This window comes from Pelmatolapia mariae, linkage group LG13 (assembly GCF_036321145.2).
Source record: "Pelmatolapia mariae isolate MD_Pm_ZW linkage group LG13, Pm_UMD_F_2, whole genome shotgun sequence".
NCBI classification, from domain to species: Eukaryota; Metazoa; Chordata; class Actinopteri; order Cichliformes; family Cichlidae; genus Pelmatolapia; species Pelmatolapia mariae.
Window position 1 is genome coordinate 22,106,350 of NC_086238.1, and position 20,793 is coordinate 22,127,142.

A 20,793-nucleotide genomic window follows, 5' to 3' on the forward strand; every position below is an offset into this window, starting at 1 on the left:
CACCAGTTTTGTTTGATTCCATTAATGTGGGGGGGGGGGGGGCTGGTTGACCTCTGATGACCTCTAGAAATTTTCTTGAATATCTTTAAAATGATAGCAGCACAAACGAAAATTTTTGCAGCACAAACGTAGCACAAACGTTTGATACCACCTTTGTTGGATTTGAAGAAGGTGGGGGGGCCAACTTCACTCACATAGTATAAAAATAACAAGTCTCCACTCTAACATCCTGTTACTCAGACGTTGTAAATTCCCGTGAATCTGGATATTTTCTCTCTTCTGGCAGAAAGCAAAAGAAAAAAAACGGTCTTACAGCTCGAGAATCTCTACAGAAGCTGGCTCCGTCCTCTTCTGTTACTCTGTATTGAAACAGCACCATCTAGTGGAGGAAACAAATAGAGTTCGTGCTTAACACATGAGCGCTCCTCTACACACTGAGTTTATGAGTAAACAAAGCATAAAACACACTCTGTTCAGGGATTAAAGGCATTTATTGTCATCTTCAGTGTTTTTCTAACACAAAGCATCAGTATTAACAATCATTATCTGATCAGCAGCTCTTCACAGACACTGGGTCAGTTCATCCCCCAGCACATTTAACACTGCTGCAGTCACAAGGTGGACCCTGAGACACACATAAAGCAGCAAGGCAGCAGTTCTCTATAAAATGTTCACAATACTTGATTGCACAACGTCATCAAAGAGCAGATTAGTGGAAGTTGAAGAGGTTATAAACTAGTTCAGTAATTTACACTGGCATCACATTAACACAAAAACAGTAAAAATAAAACATCTGAAGATCACATTCACAAATAATCACAAACGATTCAGTTTATTTAAAGTCTCCACCCCACACCACATTTTCAGTTTCCGATTGATTTTGCAGTGATTGCCATTCAAACATTCAAAATTACATTCATTTAAAAAAAATCTCACGAAAAATCAAGAAATTTAAACAACTCTGTAATTTCACTCTTAAGAAATGAGATCAAATGAATGGCTTGGAGTTCTTAAGTCCTGTACAGGACCTGCAGGACTCGTGTCCACTTTGCTTCCTGCACAGACTCACTTGAAACCTCAACTTAATGAACATACAATAAAAAAAACTGTTCATGGCCCTGGTACAATACTGCCAAAAACAATCATTTACACATGACTTACTGGTGATTTTGAACTTATTGCTTAATATCATTTATCCTAAATAATGCCCTTGCTAGGCCTGATGTGATTGGTGATTGCTAACATACAAGCACTAAGGCAATGTTAAGATTGCATTAAAGATCAGGAGCTTTAAGAGTGTAATCTGAAATTAGTTCCAGCCTAGAATTCATAGGCTCTGTAAGCCTTTGCAGATAAAAACACTTTGTGTTATAGCTTTGTGTTTTAATCAAATACACAATGACCATCTATCTTAGCACCTGGATAAACTTGTACTGAATTTCTTTTGTTGTCCAAGTAGTATCAAATTCTCCCTTAAAATGATAGTTAAAAAAAGAGAACAACAACATCCATCAGTTGATGCTTTGGGTGAAGTGTTCTCCAGTGTACAGGCCATAGTGCATAATATCCCTCTGGGCTGCAGCCCACGACATATATTTGCTGCTGAAGCGGGCAGCCCAGTGGCCCTGAGGATCCACTGTCACTACCCCGCCTAGCCCCCCAAGTCTGGACTGCATACAGGCCAGGCCCAAGTCACTGGCATCTTCTACCGACCGACCTGACAAAAGAGGAGACACAAGAAACAGCACTTTAACTCTTTTTGTTTTAATTTAACAGTCCGGAGACAGGCTCATTGTTACAGTTAGCATTTGTGCTAAAGTCAAAACTCAAACGGTTACAGGAAGAAAAGAAGACGAGCTTTACTGGGATAATTGGTATACTGCTATAGTGAAGGGCAAATCGAGGAAAAAATAACAAAAACCTAGGTCCAAATAGATTTCAGGACCCCAGAAGCAGTGCGTGCCAGTCCCATGGGTAAAAAGGCTTAGTCGCGGCTCCTCTGAGGAGTTTTAGTTTTTTTCTGGATGCAAATAAATCAAATATGAGAGCTGAAGCTGTGTGTGGCAAAGTGTTACCAACCTCGCAGCTGGCTCTCAACTCCCTCAGCCACAGTGTCTCAGATTTGTGTGTGTGTGTGTGTGTGTGTGTGTGTATACACATGTTTAGACATCTTTGTGAGGACAGAAAATTGCATGCTACTATATTTTTGGGGACCAACAGTCACTCACGGGGACAAAATGCCCTTCCCTACAAGTCTGAAGGCATTTTTTAAGCTCAAAGTGTGGTTTAAGTGTCTGGGTTACAATTAGGTTATGGTTAGGGTTAGGCATTCATTTTTGATGGTTAGGGTCAGGGTGAGTGGCTAGGGAAAGCATTATGTCAATGAGATGTATTCACTAAGATATGAAAACAAGTGTGTGTGTGTGTGTGTGTGTTACCTTGCTCCATGTGGAACAGGATGAGTCTGGCCAGTGTAATCTTCATGATGGTCTCACCGTGGCCTGTGGTGGACACTGCTCCTGACTGGTTGTCAGCATAGCCTCCAGACCCTGACAAAGACAAAATATTTCAGCCGTCCTGCACAGCTTACTGAGGTGTTCTCTGGATCTTACTGCAGCTATAAGCAGGTTTGGAAGCTTTATGAAAACACTGGCAACAGCAAGAGGCAGCCCTGGGAGAACAGATTTTAGCCGCTTCTTTAATGATAAATTGACAGATGGCTGATGCTGCTGTTGTGTAGTCACATTTCTAATAATTGAACGGCTAATGTTATTATGTGCACCAGCCGAGCATCATAACATTTATGATGACTGTTTAATATTTTAATGTTGTTGAAACAGGAGCTTTACTGACCTCCCAAAATGCCTTATAAGGACCAGGGAGGTAGACTTCAAGATACTTGACCACGTTTCATGTACCGCTGTTCACGTGTTCTGCTGCTAGTGAGGGGAGGGGCTATGAACGCTGTGTGAAACAGCTGGAGAAGGTGCAGATGGCATTGCTTGTATCAACACTATTGCAGAGAAATATCTCATTTGTAATTGTTTGCATAGATTAGTATCGGAGTATAGATTCTGTGTGTGCCATCTCCCTCCACTCACCCCAAACCGCAGATAGCCGCCCCTTCCTTAGCCTGGTTCTGCTAGAAGTTTCTTCCTGTTAAAAGGAAGATTTTTCTTTCCACTATTACCAAGTCCTCGCTCATAGGGTTCTTCTGATTGTTGGGGTTTTCTCTGTATTATCGCAGGGTCTTTACCTTACAATATGAACTGTTGTTGTGATTTGGGATTATACAAATGAAACTGACTTGAATAAAATTGATAACCCTACTCAGTGCATATGCTGCCTACACTAGCTATGGTACTTAAAAAACAAAACAAAAACAAGTACTATTGTGTTATCAGAGCTTTGGTATTGAAGGTTCATGCCTAATTCTTTCCATTAATATCTGTTCTGATGTTTGATTAATAGGAAAGTGACTTTTTATAGATACCATGACCACTTCTTGAACACCTGAACAATTCTTCACCAATAGATTGTGCAAGCTTAGCCTTTTATGAGGGTAAACTTGTTGAAATTGTTTGTTGCTGATGTAACATACAGTTTATGCCACAACCTTACTTACATTCATTTGAGCCTGATCTCCCCACCGAGTTTGCGGTTTTGGTGCCTTTTGGAACATTTGAATGTAATTATTTGGCAAATATTATGGCTGTTTGTGCAACATTGTCGCAGTTGAAACACTAAATGCAATGTCCAAGTCATTGAGCAAGCCACTTAGACACATGGGTGTCAGACTGAATACATCTGTCTTTTATACACAGTCTATCTACATGCCACCTTGTATGTTCTTGAAACAGCATTAGGACATTTAATACTGTCAATAAAGAGGCTCTGCTATGAAATGTTGAAGATGTTGTTATTACAAACATTTTTTAAAGCCTCATCTGCACATGGATGCAGTTACACATTTATTTCACTAGATGGAAGACTAAGGCTTTCCCTTAAATTTGCTTGAACTGAACCACAGCAGGCAGCAACACTGTTGTGATTCAGACTTTTGGTTGTTGTAATCAAATGAATGAAATAAGTGAATTCAAAGCAGTCCACTGCTGCACATTTATCTCTTTAATCAAATGTTCTGCACTAGTTTTGGACATTTTGCAGACAGTCTTTTTTTTTCTTTTTCTTTTTTTATTAATTCAAGCATTTGTTTCAAAAAATATCTGAAATCAGTCCACAGACTGATTTCACACTCCTGTCACTCATTTATCGATAGTGACAGATTAGACGGGATTGACGCAACTACCAAAAGCAAGTTGCTGCCGTTTACCAAACTAGACTAGGATTTAGCCACTGATATCACAGCATACACCTATGTTTAAATACAATTTAGGTCAGAGGTTTTTTTCCTGCTGTATAGTCTAACAAAACATTCTTAGGTAACCTAGAATTGAATCAAATATTAACCACACTCCCATTGTTCACTAAATAACTATTCATTTAAGACTGGCCATAGGTTAAAAGCTCAGCGAAGACACAAAAACAATTACAACTGTATGTAAATAATTACCAGACGGGTGTGAACTGACCTATGATGGGGGTGTCACCCACCCGACCTTCCATCTTGTTCAGCATCCCACCAGTGGAAGTCGCACAGGCTACGTTGCCCTCTAAGTCAACTGCTACTGCACCAACCGTGCCTGTCTTCCCCCTACAAAAGTGAGCAGAGCAGCAGAACATGTCTGAGAGCTCTAGTTTTATTTTGTTCTGTTTTGCTTTTTCCTCTCCGTCTGTCAAATACACTCAGCGGCCACTTCATTAGGTATTCTTGTTTAACTGCTCAACACCAACGTCTATGCAGTTTTCTGCGACTGGTAAAAAGGACTGGAAAAGCTCTGCTTCTCTATGTTTGTTTTTTAAGTACCCAATCATTTTGCTGACCCGCTGTTAATTTACCCAATTAGTTGCCAAATATTGAGTCTTTTTTAAAATTCAAAGTGAGATAACATCTTTCTGGGTTTGTGTAAGTCCTGCAAAGACTCACTTCCTCCCTTTATCTACACTAAGAGACGTGAGTGAAGGAAGTCAGGGTCCACATTATGCAACACAGTGAGCTTATGGATCAGTGCGTGCACGGCAGAGATGTCTATTGATCGGTTACATACTACAACGGTTCATTTCATTTCTGGATATTACTTTAAAAAAAAAAAATAAATAATGCTAGCGAGCTTAAAACTGTTATGTCTCACATTTGGCACTCCACAGGGTTGGCATCAGGTGCAAGGTTCTTCCTCCAGCGCATGCGGGAATACTCAGTGATGAGGGACTCCTGGGGGACCTCCTCGATCCCCATGGATCGAGCAAACTGATTAGCACCTTTGGCTGTCAGACACGCGTGACTGGTCTGAGCAAAGATCAAAGTTCACACTATAAACAGTTACAGAGCACATTTGAAATACTGTGCTTCCTCCAGACTATACTAACAGTTTCAGTTCAAGCATATAGAATTTTGTTCTTATCAGAAGAAGGAATCATAGCTACAGCTGTAAACAGGCTGTAATCGGCACCTTTAGCTACATTGATAGATAAAGGTGCTGATGAAGGCAGAAAGGTGCTGTACGCATCCATCATGTGTTTTCAGATAAAAATCCACAGTGGTCTCCACACAGTTCCTGCAGTTCAGTCAGGAGAAACATGCATACCTTGTCCATAACAAGTCTTGCTAGCTGGATGGGGTTAGCTATGTTGCGTACTGCGGACACTGCTCCGCTTGCCAGTGTTTTGCCATCCATCACGATAGCGTCCATCTCCACCTCTCCTTTGATGTTCAGCACTGACCCACAGCCTAAAATATGATTTGAGAAATGATGCAGCCCCAAGAATCTTTAGTGTCCTGCAGTGACATATGGCCTGTTGGTGTTTCTTAGGTGATCAGGGCTACACGCAGCAGGTTTACTCAACAGTTAAACTGTTTGTTTCGTCTCATCCCAACAAATTCTTATTGACTGCTTTACTTTCACAAAAGAGATACCACAACATCAGTGAAATATATAAAATCAAATAATTAAGAAAAATTTGTGTGGTATATTGGTCATATTTTTTTTGTGCAGTGTTTTTTTTTTTAACCATTTGAATTTGATTCCTTGTGCAATCCAATATTTACAATTTTCTTACACCATCTCAGTGTCCAAAAAAACAAAAAAGGTAATATATTCATTTCTCTCTGTTCATAGTAATATATATATATATAGTAAGTGACAATATTTAATAAAACTCTGAGTTTCTCCATTACCTGCATTGAAGGCAGGGTTATTCTCCAACTGGATCACAGTCTGCACCACAGCATCCATGCTGCTGCCCCCTCCCTTGAGGATAGCGTACCCCGTCCGCACTGCTGCACAAACCCCTGAAATGGACAGTTCCGACCGCTCCTTTGGGACAAACCCTGCCCCTCCATGCACCACCACCACTGGCAAGAGGTCAGTCATCTGGCAAGAAGTGTCACTCAAATAATATCTGGTGAATCTTTCAGCACAAACAGATATTTTTAACACACACACACACACACACACACACACACACACACACACACACACACGGGTTATGTTAAGCAACAGGTATAAAAAAGCCAACATGTCTTTTTACAAAATAAGACTGGAGCACAAACACTGCTTAACGGATGTATTATACCTATGATAAAAAAAAAAAAAAAAGCACAAATAGTCTGGACTTCTGTTACGAAACAAACAGAAATAAACAAAACAAAACAAAAAAAAATTATACCTAAATGTGGCAGATCCCCAGGTAACTCTGACAGAGTTCGATGAGCAGAGAAATGAGAACAAATGGGTGTGTTGTGCAAGTAAAAGCGTTTGCTGACCGGAAGGTGAATGGTTTGGGTGGGGTCAAGCTCCAGAAACTCAGAAACGTCCAACTGGTTAATCATTTGCATGTTTTGGTCAAGAGCTTCTCTTTAACAGCGAGGTTGTTTTCTTGTTTTGTTTTTTATGCCAGCATATGCCAGTTCTATGGGAATCCCCCATTTTGGTGCAAAAAATAGGATTTTAAGCCTGTTGAACTCAGCTTTCATTGCAGAGTCAACTAAATTTGGGGGGGGGGGGAGATTGTGTTTTGGTTAGTGCTATCAGCGTTAATCTCGTTAAAATGACGTTAATGCCATAACCGCATTAACACGGCAACTCTCCGTTAGCCAGTTAGCTCAGACGCCCCTGCGTGGGGCTGCACGGCGTCAACGTGTTAGCTTGTTATTGGGCTGGGTATCATCACTGATTTCTAGAATCGATTCGATTCAAAAGGTCCCATATTGATTCGATCCATTATTCGATAGGGCTGTTCGATATAACGATATATATCGGATGATATAAAAACATCTATCGTTTCATTTTACGCTATCGTTTGTTTAGTGGTGTCGCAAAATAAACTGTTTACGGCAATATTTTTTCATCGTTTTGATGGTCACTGTAGTGGCCATATTAGTTCCTTAAAGTTCTCTCTTTCTCTTATATTTAATATAACCACACTGCAGACGGACAAGCGCCTGTTTTTATGCGTTGTCGTTACGGTAAAACCATCGCATGTCCGCTTATTTATTTTCCACATAAACCTTTCACAATAAAGCTCAAGATCCTGTTGAGACTTTTCAAAATAGGCTGAATCACGTGAAAGAGTATCCAGAGTGTTTACAGATGAGAAGCAAAAAAGAGCCGTCAGGTGCTAAAAAATAAACCTTAGACTCAAACGTTAGAACAGGCTTTTCCCCGCAGCACGCCGTGTAATAAATACTCACAAAGAAAACGGCGACCGTTACAACTTATGTCTAAAAATGTATAGTTTCATGCATCAGTTAAACCACTCGACTCCAGGTACATGACACCCAGCTGGAAACACTTCACGCAAGTCGAGCTGCCCGAGATTCACAGAATTTACCAAAAAAAAGTTACATTTTTGTGATTTATATCGTTATCGGGACGATAGATGTCTTATATCAGGATATGAGATTTTGGTCATATCGCACAGCCTTAAATGCGGTTATGGCATAAACGTCATTTTAACGAGATTAACGCTGACAGCACTAATTTTGGTGCAGTTTAAAATGGATTCTGTCAGGCAGTCACCTTTTTTAATCAGGATCAGAATACTGCTTGAATGTGAACGTGTTCAGAAGTGTTAAGTGGCTCAACAAACAAAAAAATGGTCAGGTACAACGACTGGACTGAAAATGAGTGAAAGAGTATCCTGATGCATGCTCAGTCATCCAGGTAAGTAAATCCCCAAATCCTAACCTTATAAAAACCTTTATAAGATTGGGAAAGCCTGCAGTCAGCTGAGACTGAAGAAGTCACTGGGATGAGTGAACTAAAAACGCTACGTCCAGATAAACCTAATCGACCTTTTTTAGAGTGAAAGAGTAGTTTACCCAAAGGAAAACTTTTCAAGACTTTCAGAAAGGCTGGAAAAGGTTGAGCAATGTAATGTGCACATGTAAGCAGAACATACAAAGATATATATTTTTAAATGTTTCATTGGGAAATGAAACTCTGGATTCACATTTCACATTTCAGAAAGGCTGGAAAACTATTGCTCAACACCATTTAATGTGCACATGTAAGCAGAACATACAAAGAGATATATTTTTAAATGTTTCACTGGGAAATGAAACTCTGGATTCACATTTCAATCACAAAGAAACTTTCAATAAAACACTTTTTGCATCACATTGCATGATTTTTAAAGAATTTAATTGTAAATTGTATTGTCCCTCATCTTTGGAAAAGAGAGTTTATTACAGAGAAATGGCTCTTTCCAAAATAAAAGCTATACTATACGCTTCTTCTGGGGTATACTCTCAGCAGCATATTAAACATATCAGGTCCCCATAAGGAGAATCATGTGCAAACGGCTGTCTAAATGACTCGGGTAAAGTTTGTAGCATGCGTGCTTGTTGTTTTTGTCTGCTTCCACTTGTCTTTGCACTAGGATGATGTCGGAGTAAATGTGCAGTCATATTCATTGTGTTCCCACTAGTGCTGTCAGCGTTAATCTGAAATGACGCATATTTCATCAGACCAATAAAAGAAAAGTGTTTTTAATACAAAAAAAGTCAACCTTCAAATAATTATGTTCAGTTATGCACTCAATACTTGGTCGGGAATCCTTTTGCAGAAATGACTGCTTCAGTGCGGCGTGGCATGGAGGCAATCAGCCTGTGGCACTGCTGAGGTGTTATGGAGGCCCAGGATGCTTCGATAGCGGCCTTAAACTCATCCAGTGTTGGGTCTTGCGTCTCTCAACTTTCTCTTCACAATATCCCACAGATTCTCTATGGGGTTCAGGTCAGAAGAGTTGGCAGGCCAATTGAGCACAGTAATACCATGGTCAGTAAACCATTTACCAGTGGTTTTGGCACTGTGAGCAGGTGCCAGGTCGTGCTGTAAAATGAAATCTTCATCTCCATAAAGCTTTTCAGCAGATGGAAGCATGAAGTGCTCCAAAATCTCCTGATAGCTAGCTGCATTGACCCTGCCCTTGATAAAACACAGTGGACCAACACCAGCAGCTGACATGGCACCCCAGACCATCACTGACTGTGGGTACTTGACACTGGACTTCAGGCATTTTGGCATTTCCCTCTCCCCAGTCTTCCTCCAGACTCTGGCACCTTGATTTCCGAATGACATGCAAAAGTTGCTTTCATCCGAAAAAAAGTACTTTGGACCACTGAGCAACAGTCCAGTGCTGCTTTTCTGTAGCCCAGGTCAGGCGCTTCTGCCGCTGTTTCTGGTTCAAAAGTGGCTTGACCTGGGGAATGCGGCACCTGTAGCCCATTTCCTGCACACGCCTGTACACGGTGGCTCTGGATGTTTCTACTCCAGACTCAGTCCACTGCTTCCGCAGGTCCCCCAAGGTCTGGAATCGGTCCTTCTCCACAATCTTCCTCAGGGTCCGGTCACCTCTTCTCGTTGTGCAATGTTTTCTGCCACACTTTTTCCTTCCCACAGCCTTCCCACTGAGGTGCCTTGATACAGCACTCTGCAAACAGCCTATTCATTCAGAAATGTCTTTCTGTGTCTTACCCTCTTGCTTGAGGGCGTCAATGATGGCCTTCTGGACAGCAGTCAGGTCGGCAGTCTTACCCATGATTGCGGTTTTGAGTAATGAACCAGGCTGGGAGTTTTTAAAAGCCTCAGGAATCTTTTGCAGGTGTTTAGAGTTAATTTGTTGATTCAGATGGTTAGGTTAATAGCTTGTTTAGAGAACCTTTTCATGATATGCTAATTATTTGAGACAGGAATTTTGGGTTTTCATGAGTTATGTATGCCAAAATCATCAATATTAAAACAATGAAAGGCTTGAACTACTTCAGTTGTGTGTAATGAATCTAAAATATATGAAATTCTAATGTTTATCAGTACATTACAGGAAATAATGTATCACAATATGCTAATTCTTTGAGAAGGACCTGTATATCTATCTATATGTGTATATGTATATATATCTATCTATATGTGTATATGTATATATATCTATCTATATGTGTGTGTGTGTGTGTGTGTGTGTGTGTGTGTGTGTGTGTGTACACACACACACACACACACACACACGTACACACATACATATATATGTATATATATTCAAAGGCTTTATGGCTTTTCCTATAATACCTGGTGGGCCGGTCTCTAGTCAAAATGCCCGGGCCGATTTTTTTGTCCCAGTCCAGGCCTGATGTGTGTTACACTTGGTTTTCAGGAGCTGCTACCAACAAAACTGGAAATAAACACTGAATATTTCGTCTGTGACACTTGTGAGGTTCGTTTAAACACAGTCCGTCATTCTTATTGCTCTCGACCAATAAAATACTCAAAACTTTCTCGAGTTTACCTGGTAATATTCTCATGCGCGAGGCGACCGCAAAACCGGCAAACAAATATAGGTCACCACGCCGACGCTGTTCACAAGACCACGATAGTTAACGAAGTGGAGAATCGGGGCTTCATTATCATATTTCCGTATTTTGTTACTCCGACGTACTTAGGAACAGCAGAGACTGCGCAGGAGCCTCAAGCTTCCAGGTCTCTGGTAGAGAACCCGAGCTTGAAGGACAGAGGCGGGGCGAAAGGGGAATATTTATTTGAATATCTATCCTGCATTTTTAAAGTACAATTTACACACTCGAATTGCTGGCTTAATACCTGAACTATCTGAGGGCGCACATGGGTCATGTGACAATGCCCTGTTTACGCGACTCCGTAACGAAGGCACCCCGCTCTGCTCTAGTTACAGGGAATATTTGAATATTTAGTTACCGAAATATGGTAACTGAAAAGCGAAGGTAAAGAGGGTCAGTTTGTCTAACAGTGTAACAGCAAACCAGCAAGCTTCATGGTATATAAAATTCAACATATCTTAAATTCTAATCTGAAAATCATTCTCGGTGCACTCGAACTAATCCTCACTATTCCGTCGCGCTACCGGACACGCGGGTTTTTCACCGCCAACGTATGAAAAACGTGAAAGTAAGCATAAAAACATATGCTGACTTACCACGCAGGACACAGATCCAAACACACACGCGTCTGCACCTTAAAATATCAAGTCCAGAAGAAGCAGGAGTACTTCCGGTATACGAAATTGACGCTTTCAAAATAATAAACAATGACTCCTTAAACTAGACCAACAATATTTGTGTTTACATTATGGCAGCACACGACAAAGGTGAAATTTGCAAATGGGAACATGTTGATAAAAAATCTGGTCTATACGATTGTTAGCCTATTTTAATTATACTATGCTATTATTTATTTAAGGTACAAACTGGAGTGGTGCTTTTTTGAATTTATTCCAAGTCTGTTAATACAGATTTGTTTTTATTATGAAATCAAACTTGACTGATTTCCTTTTATATTGTGGCTTACTTACTGCAGCCCATGAGGACTCAGTTCAGATAATCTACACCTGTACCGGGCAATTTTAACACTCTGCTAGCTCTCTGTGCCAAACTGACCATGCTGAATGGAAGACTGTATATTTTTGAAATTTTGTCTCTATATAATCTTTTATAAAAGATATGCCCAAATGTACAGGTTATCTTTTAATGTTCTAAGGCATTCTGTAACCCTGCAGATAGTTTACAGTCACCCTAATACATGCAGACATGCAAACAGATAATGGAAGTTCAAAATTAGTAAAATCGCATAAACATGTTGAATTAAAATTCAGTCCACATGGGACTGTAGGAGGAACCTGGAGTACGAGGACAGAACCCACGCAGCACGGGGAGAACATGAAAACACCACACAGAAAGGTCCCGGCCAGGTGGTGAAATCAAACTCAGGACTTTCTTGCTCTGAGGCAACTGTGCCACCATCCCAACTAAAGCCATTTTTAAAAAAAAACAATATCTGTACTTCTAGTATTTACATTTTAAAAATGGGCTCATTATTTTTGCTTTAATGGATTTGGGTCGAGTTATTATTTCCTCACTTTGAGGCTTTAAACATCAAACCAATTCGAGCCTAAACAATAACACATGAAAGGAAATTCTGTTCCTTTATGAATCATGTTGCATAAAAAGAGACGACGTGTGCCAAAGTCACGGGTTAAAGGTGGGGATGTGGGGTTTTTTTGTTGTTGTTTTTGCCATAACACCAGAGTGAAGTTGCCCCCCACCCACCTGTTTCAAATCAAACAAAATTGGTCTCAGTCAGTTGTGCTACGTTTGTGCTGCAAAATTTTTTGTTTAGTGCCGCTATCATTTTAAAGATATTATTTAAAGTTTTTAGAGGTCATCCAAGGTCAACAAGCCCCTTTGTGAAAAGGTTGTGGTGATTGACCTTTTGATCTTTAAACTTTCACTAATAAATTCTTTAAAACAAAAGCAGCACAAATGAAAATTTTTGCAGCACAAATGTAGCACAAATGCATGACATCAATTTTGTTTGATTTGGGTATTGTTGGGGCACTGGTTGACCTTGGATGACCTCTAGAAACCTTTATTAGTATCTTTAAAATGATAGCGGCACAAACCAGCACAAACGTAGCGCAAATGTTTGACACTAGAAGCTAACTTCACTCATGTCCCTGGAACAACTGCAGGTGTCCGTAAGTTGCAGTGTTTCAGCATCTAGCTAGCCCTACTGAAGAGAAGGGAGCATAAAACTGGTGTCAAGCCAGCCCCAACTCAGTTTTGAGTGTGTATATTAGTGTATATTAAGTTTTACGGTAAGAGATGTGAAGACCTGATTTCAAAACAAAAGCCAACTTCGTTCGAATTCAGCTTCAACATTAACACATTCAGTCCATAATAACAAATATTAGTTAGTGTTGTTTCCACACTTTAATGCTAGATCCACAGGATACACCCTAGTACTCTAGTAGTACTTTTGCCAATATCAAGGCAGTCCTTTTTTGGATCTCAAAGTAAAAGCCCTCTGAACTTTCCTTTCTGAGCTACTCTTTCAAGAATTTCAGAATGCTGTAAAAAGGAAAATTCTAATTTCACTCTAGAACAACAGCATACACCCTCACAGGGCTACCATGTACGTGTCAAGTAAGTCTGGTTGTGCATTTCAAAGTAAGAGCCCTTTGAATTTGTCTGTATATGCACAACTTCTCAAATGAATTGAGGACACTGTTAAAAGCTAAATTGCTGTTTCCACAGGTTAATTGCAGTATATGTCGACACTATAGACCCTCACGGTGGCATATTGTTAATATCAAGTCAATCTGATTTTGCATTTCATAGTAAAACCCCTTTGAATTTGCTTGGATATGAGCTTCTTTTTTTATTATTATTAAATAAGGGCACTGTTAAAAGAAAAAATACTGTTTCCACAGTAAGTTGAGTTCATGTCAACCATACAAGTCCTTACAGTGGTACCATGTCAATCTCAAATCAGTCTGATTTTGCATTTCAGAGTAAAAGCTCTTTGACTTTGTCTGTGTGACCTTACTTTGCAGTGACTTCAGAATGCTGTTAAAAGGAAAATCCCTGTTCTTATGGAATAATCGCACTTTAAATCCATAACAATATGCCTCAAAGCTGCACACTGTCAAAGTCAAGTCTTTCTGGTCTTGGGTTTAAAAATAATTCCCTTTGTAAATGTTTTATATGCAGTTTGGGTTCTTTATTCAGAATGATAATACCATGAATTATGAGATACTAGCAATTTCAACTTGATTTTACTTCACCTTTTATGATTTGATTCAGTCATAATCAAATGATTCTGATTTTGTATTTCAAAATGAAAACCTGATATATTTAATATCAAAAGCACTCGGGTCATGTGACAGGGAAGAACTGATGAGTATCAAACATATTTAAGGGTAAAGGTACTGAAATTTAACAACTGATACAACAGAAAGCTGGAGCTCAAATGGCAGTTAAAAAGCATGGAGGATGTGTGGAAAGGAATGAAGATAATTACTGGGACTAAGGTGAGAGGCAGTCAGTCAGCAGCCTGAAGACAGCAAATGAGGTGAACAATTTTTTCAGCTGGTTCAGTTTGCAACTCTACTGGCTCTTCCACCCCACACTCTGGCCTCCAAACATCACTAATGTCTTTGATTATTCCCTGAGTAAATTTTGTGGCTTTAAACCTGACAAACACCCCCAGCTATTAATTCTGGCCAGGTTCTACTAAATGCAGCTTAAGAATCTACACCAGGGCAAGGAAGGCTACAGGTTATGGTGGTATCAACCACAGGGTTCTGCGGACTCACCTAATCTTGAGTAACATTTACAACCTGTTTCTGAAGCAGGAGAAGACACTGCTGTTATGGAACATATTTTGTCTGGTTCCTGTATTGATGAAGTCAACACCATCAGCGTTTAAGAACTATCAACCAACTGCCATCATGTGTGATAAAGGACGATAAAGGACAGGATGAGAGAATGGTGTCTATCTGGGTGTCCATGCTGAAAACTGGATGAACTGGAAGACCAACACAGTAACAATATACAAAAAGAGGAAAATGATTTTCATTGCTATAGTATGTTGTGTTTAAATTATTGCATTATCCATGCTGAAGTGTGGGCTTTTACTTTGAAATTAAATATCAGATTGACTTGACATTGACATAATACCCCTGTGAGGGTGTTAACTTTTCTATAGATTGCAATCAGCCTGTGGAAACAGGAATGTTCTTTTTAACAGAATTCTGAAGTTATTGAAAGACTAACTCAAAAAGGAAAATCCAAAGGGCTTTTACTTTAAAGTCCAAAAGATGACGGCCTAGATATTGATAAGGTGCTATTAGAAGGTGTGTCCTGTGGATCTAACGTGTGGAGTGTGGAAACAAGACTAACTAATATTTGTTATTATGAGCTAAATGTGTTAATGCTGAAGCTGAATTCAATCGATGTTGGCTTATATTTTTAAATCAGGTCTCGCTGATAATAATAAGAAATAATCGTATTCTGTAAAAAAAAATGACACATTGGTCAAACAGCTTCAGGACCTGAATAGGTTATTTTGAAATGCTCTGTCATCATGTTAAACATGATACATTTGCAGTGTTACACTCAAAAATATTGTGGTGTCTTCAAAGTCTAAAAAGAAAATAATAATTTTCTGTGTTTTTATTAACTTCTTGTTTTCTTTTACATACAACAAAGACTAAAGACATTTTTAAGCACTTAAAACCTGACAGAGGTTTCCACTCAGTGAGGGTCCAGCCCTCAATGTAACCGTACTACATTAAACTCAGAGTTTTATGTGAGACAGGTGTGGCTGGATAAACTATACAGTTAGTCTCCAACAATAATTTACAAAAACATTATTTGATAGTCACTTTAGGCTAAGGCGGGGATGTTTTTGGTGTCTCGTGTGCAGTGTTGGGTAAGTTACTTTAAATTAGTAACTTAGTTACATTACTAGTTACTTCTATCAAAAGTAACTCAGTTACTTCAAGTTACTCGTTACTTTCAAAGTAACTAGTTACTAGGGAAAGTAACTTTGGTTTTACTCAGAATTCTCTCGTTAATGTGTTGCTTCCGTAACTGGATACCCAGCAAGATTGCCAGTCTTCTTGCTTACTTGCCACAAGTGCACTGTGCCACCTACCAATAGAAAGGAAAAGATAATGTGCATATTTCCACGAGAGAAATCCCACGCCTGGACCGTCGTTGACTGCCGCCATGATTCTAGCCTACGTCACAGCGTCATGTGCGCTTTTTACATCCAACACAAAAACTGCAGTCGTGGTGCTTTCGATTGTACTCAGAACTCGGAAATTCTGCCTTCTGAATAGGAAGATGTAGGTAACACCAGACTGCAGATGAGCTGCATACAGGGCTGGACTGGGACAAAAAATCGTCCCGGGCATTTTGACTAGAGACTGGCCCACCATTATAGGAAAAAGCATAAAGCCTTTGAATGAAAAACAAACACTGTTGTGACAGTGATGTACACTGTTTTGATGGTATATATGCATCAATCTATCAATCGTTTGTTGTAAGACTCAGATAATTATTTTTTAAAAGCTAGATATTTTAAATGAGAATAAGAAAGAAAAGTATTTCTTTGTGCCCCCCTCTCCCTGGTAATGCCCTACCTGGCCCCCTGGCAAAACTTTGCTAGACCCGCCCCTGCACAGTTACCAGCTGTCAGCTACTTAGAAAAGGATCCTGGTGTTATTTGTCTCTCAGAAACAGTTCATAACTTCCCTTCAACTCATTCATGTCACCTAAAGGTAAACCTGTTTCTCCATCACCTGTTCAGCTCTGATGATTCAGTAAGGACATCTCCTGGTTTCATCTTCATGTTTCCCTCTCACCAGATAACCAAACCGATATCATGACCAGCAGCTTTCACAGCTGTGGCTCCAGCAAACATCAGCTGATACTAGAAATTAATATTAAATAAATTCTAACAACAGCTGATCAAGCTTAAACGTGCTGCTGTTGTTTAGCGCAACCTCCTCTGGTTTCTTCTTTCTGGCGCAAAGTGGGCGATAAACAAACAAGAGAGCAAAGCCGATCAGCTGATCATTGATCAGTTTAATGATTGAAGTAGAAACAGGAGAGGGAGGGGGAGAGAATGAGAGAAGAAGAGACAGCTGACAGCGTAAAGACGCAGAATAACTCCAGCTTTGTGTCTTTTTCATTGTAGCTGAAGTACCGGACAAACTGTGTTTCTTTTCACCTCAGTATGAAACGCGAAATATTTTCTCTGAATACAAGACGATTCCGTTTTTTAGGGGACGGTTGGCAACTCTAATAATTAACCTTATGAACAAAATAAAGTTCAACATCAGTAACATCATAGCACCACCCAGCTGTATAGAAACCCCCTCATGCTAGCTATTACGCAGTACGAAAAAGTCAGCATAACGAAAATAAACTCCACCTAAACTTGGTTTATATCTGACCCAGATAGACTGCAGGTCATAACTTCTTACCTGAAGTTCAGTTCACCTGACACTCGGACCGGCGGCCGCTTCGGGTCTCTCCTCTTGCCTCCCCTTTCCCTCATCCACCTGCTGGCCTCCACCACTTGCTAATGTTATTGAATCTGTTCCACCACGCGAAGTAACGAATAACAAGCCTATCTAAATCCCAGTAACGAGTAACGCGTTCCTGGTTTTGGCATAAAAACTAGTTACCGTGCTCGTTACCACAATAATAACGTAGTTACTGTAACGCGTTACTTAATAACGCGTTAGTCCCAACACTGCTCGTGTGTCAGCGTGCCACTGGCTCTCAACTAACAGCAACAGGCCACCAGTGCGCTGACCGTGGTGCTGAAACAGAAACTGTGAGTTTACAGTGAGGTCTGAGCTCGTGTAGTTTAAAAAGCAACATGCAGAGGTCTTTGAGAGGAACTTAATGAGCAACGTATAGAACTTTGTTTACTTCGGAATCAAAATATGCTTAATAATAAAGCGAAATATATTCTTTTGTTCTTGCCAAATCTGCATTTCTGGCTAAAAATAGACCAGATGTGTTTCTATATTTAGATCACTGTAACACACGATCTTGTCTTACACAGTTTGTGGGATCTACAGTCCCCCTCTGCGGTTTATCTCCTGTATATGAATAGGACTGTTTCGGCAGACCACACATTCTGTAATTAGAGGGTTGCATACTGACATACTGTAAATGTCACCTTATAAGTGTACATATGTGGTAAACCTCACGCTCCCTTCTGACTGTTTTTCAGCATGGGGAAGTACTGTGTGTAGTGGGAGTAAGGGTTGCTAGAAGGGTAGACAAGGAGGAAAGAAAGGAGAGAGAGAGAGAGAGAGGAAGGAAGGAGGGAGGGAGAAAAAAGAGAGATTCGCGTCATCCTAACACGCAATCATTGGTGGGAGAGGAGGAGGAGAGTCCCTGCACTCTTACTGCAAAGGGTTTCCTGCAGTGCTAGAAAAGGGTTCTTTAGCCCTGCATTCATTCATTTAAATCCAGCCTGTGTGTTTTAGATTTCTCCCTTTTTATAAGAATTTTGATTCATAATCTTTCTGTCACTGTATTTTTCCTTTTCTGTTCTGTATGAGAAAGCCTGGGAAAAAAATGGAAGAAACAGCATCGCTTAGATTTGGAGCCATGGAAGGTGTAAATAGCTCTCATTGATTACTTGAAGACCCAAACATGATTGACATGTTACTGTAAAGCTGTTATTATATCATAAACATCTTTTAAAAAACATATTTCTGCCTGCATGCATTGTAATACAATTGTACTTTTGCTGAAGTCCCTTGGTTAGCTGTAAAGCTGATGTTATGTGTGCTACGTAAACTGTATACTGAAAATGGATGAAATGTGAATCCAGTGCACAAATGCCTCCAAACTGAATTCTCTCTGACAGCCAGCAGGGGGCAACTCATTTGGTTGGAAAAGAAGTCTGGTTGTATGGAGGTCCACAGGAAAATAGCCTCTGGCTCCTTTGCTCTATGTGCTCCTAGTAAAGACTTTTCTGAAGATTTTATGATCTCAGTCACTATTTTCAAGTCTTATTAATAACAACATAATATCTATTTGGTAATTTATGGCCCCCACTGGAGTCTAAAAGCAGCTTGTGCTACAGTGCAGCTTGGGCCGGCCTACCTTGTGAGTGACAAGCTGCTTTATTGTAACAAAACAGTGCCTTTTGTTTCTCCACTCCTCGATTGTGACATCTGGTTTGAAAAAGCTAAGATGGTGAAAACCAAAAATGGTCAGTTGAGTCTTCAAAAACACCACTTTGCCAACTCATGGATGGCATCATGGTAGCTTTGGGTTTGCCATTTAAGGAGCTTTTTTTTTTTTTTTTTTTTTTAAAGTATTTTTCTAAGTTAAGCTAAAAACGGGCATAATTTTCCTTTATTAAAGGGATCCTCAGTTTTTTTGACCCCCAATTAAAGCTCCTTAATGAAATATAAAATATATCCTAATTAAGTCTTAATGTGGTTTAAACTCTTGAAACAGACAACAAGAATAAATTAAGAGCTACATATAATTCTATAGTAATATGTAATTAAAGTGTAACAAGGGTAAGGTTAGCCCCAACCTCGACTCACTTTTTTTTTTTTAGATATTTTCCTTCAAAATATCCCGAAGCTACCCTGTTTTTTCTCCCACATTTTAATTATGATTATGAACCGGTATGTAGTGAAAAATATACCAGGACTTTTTGTTTTAAAACACAACGCTATGAATAAAAGGATTCGTGTTTGGATGCAGTCACACAGCGTTAAACCCGCACCGTGGACCCTTAAAGGAACCCTTTATTTCCCGTGTGTGCTATAGACAGCCGTGAGCGCGCATCTTAACGGTGAGTGGAGCCCCCATTCTCAAATGAGGGCTGCGCACTCCCGCCGCAAGAGGAGTGAACGCGCTCGAGGGGCTGCGGTCCCATTGACTGTTCCGTCTCCCTGACAGCAGCATCAGCGGCGGCGCTGGAAAACAAGAAGTCGCCGCCTCGCCCCGCAGCCAAACAGCCGGCCCCGGCTCACCGAGCGAAGACCTGAGCCGCCTTCGGGGGACCCCCACCCCCCCCGCTTCCCCCCTCCTCCTCCACCTCCTCCTCCTCTCTGCCCGGCCTGAAGGAAGGAAAAGAGGTCCTCCTCCCGCGTGTCATCATCCCGAGCGAGCGAGCGAGCGACCGCCGGAGACATGGGCTCCCCGTGAAACGGAGGCGGTGGAGGGGAGAGGCGGGCGGGCGGGCGGTGGGAGGGGGGAGAAGACAGCGGAGCAGCAAGAGGGAGAAGGAGCGGCTAAAACCGGGAACCGAAGCGCCACATCCACCGCTACCACCACCACCACCACCACCACCTCTACTACTACTACTACTACTACCGCAGCTAGCGCCGAGCCCGCTGCCGCTGCCGCCGCCGCCCTGGGTGCCCCCCGCCACCGTCATGGGAACTCCGCATCAGATGCTCCAACCGCCACTTTGTCCGTGGGCCATGTCGTGATCCGTGGGCTCCGCCAGCGGGTTTTCTATCCGTGATCCCGACTAGGAGGCTAGGAGGGAAGAGGAGGAGGAAGAGGAGGAGGTGGGAGAGAGGGAAGAGGAGGGGGGCAAGGTGGTGGTGGTGGTGGCGGCGGCGGCGGGGAAGATGTTCGCCTCGGTGGGCCCTCGGGGCGGCCCGCGCCCACCCGTCGCCCCGGCCATCCCGGAGCCGGACCTCAGTCACCTGACGGAGGACGAGAGGAAGATCATCATGGCTGTGCTGGCTCGGCAGCGGGAGGAAGAGGCGAAAGAGGAGGCCATGTTAAAGTAAGAGAGGGAAAGCAAAAAGATAATGTGTGTGTGTGTGTGTGTGTGTGAGAGAGAGAGTGAGAGTGAGAGA

General features: G+C 41.1%; 2 protein-coding genes across 16 annotated transcripts in view; one reads left to right on the plus strand and one right to left on the minus strand.

Moving 5' to 3' along the window:
* Positions 1-472: 472 nt before the first annotated feature.
* On the minus strand, positions 473-11,634 carry asrgl1 (asparaginase and isoaspartyl peptidase 1). 2 transcript variants are annotated; one of them, XM_063491977.1, is made up of 7 exons: positions 11,566-11,634; positions 6,296-6,528; positions 5,706-5,848; positions 5,253-5,407; positions 4,593-4,714; positions 2,439-2,549; positions 473-1,717 (listed from the first exon to the last, which is right to left on the minus strand). In XM_063491977.1, exons 2-7 carry the CDS (start codon positions 6,489-6,491, stop codon positions 1,512-1,514), a joined length of 933 nt encoding a protein of 310 aa, XP_063348047.1. In that variant the 5' UTR covers positions 6,492-6,528; positions 11,566-11,634; the 3' UTR covers positions 473-1,511. The 2 variants fall into 2 exon arrangements, with proteins under 2 accessions (XP_063348047.1, XP_063348046.1); XM_063491976.1 differs by lacking the exon at positions 11,566-11,634 and adding an exon at positions 6,787-8,425.
* Positions 11,635-20,193: 8,559 nt separating this feature from the next.
* LOC134640263 (regulating synaptic membrane exocytosis protein 1-like) overlaps positions 20,194-20,793 on the plus strand; it is a 113,260-nt gene continuing 112,660 nt past the window's right edge. For all 14 annotated transcript variants that reach the window (XM_063491937.1, XM_063491924.1, XM_063491927.1 and 11 more), the window contains exon 1: positions 20,194-20,720. In XM_063491937.1, coding sequence (XP_063348007.1) covers positions 20,560-20,720 — 161 coding nt within the window. In that variant the 5' untranslated portion in view covers positions 20,194-20,559. The remainder of the gene's footprint in view (positions 20,721-20,793) is intronic.

Coding starts and splice junctions, on each gene's coding strand:
- asrgl1 (XM_063491977.1), bottom strand. CDS start 6,491: ATGACTGACCTCTTGCCAGTGGTGGTGGTGCATGGAGGGGCAGGGTTT. Junction 4,715..5,252: donor AACCCTGTGGAGTGCCAAAT/GTGAGACATAAC, acceptor TCACTTTTGTAG/GGGGAAGACAGGCACGGTTG. Junction 2,550..4,592: donor GGGTGACACCCCCATCATAG/GTCAGTTCACAC, acceptor TGTCTTTGTCAG/GGTCTGGAGGCTATGCTGAC.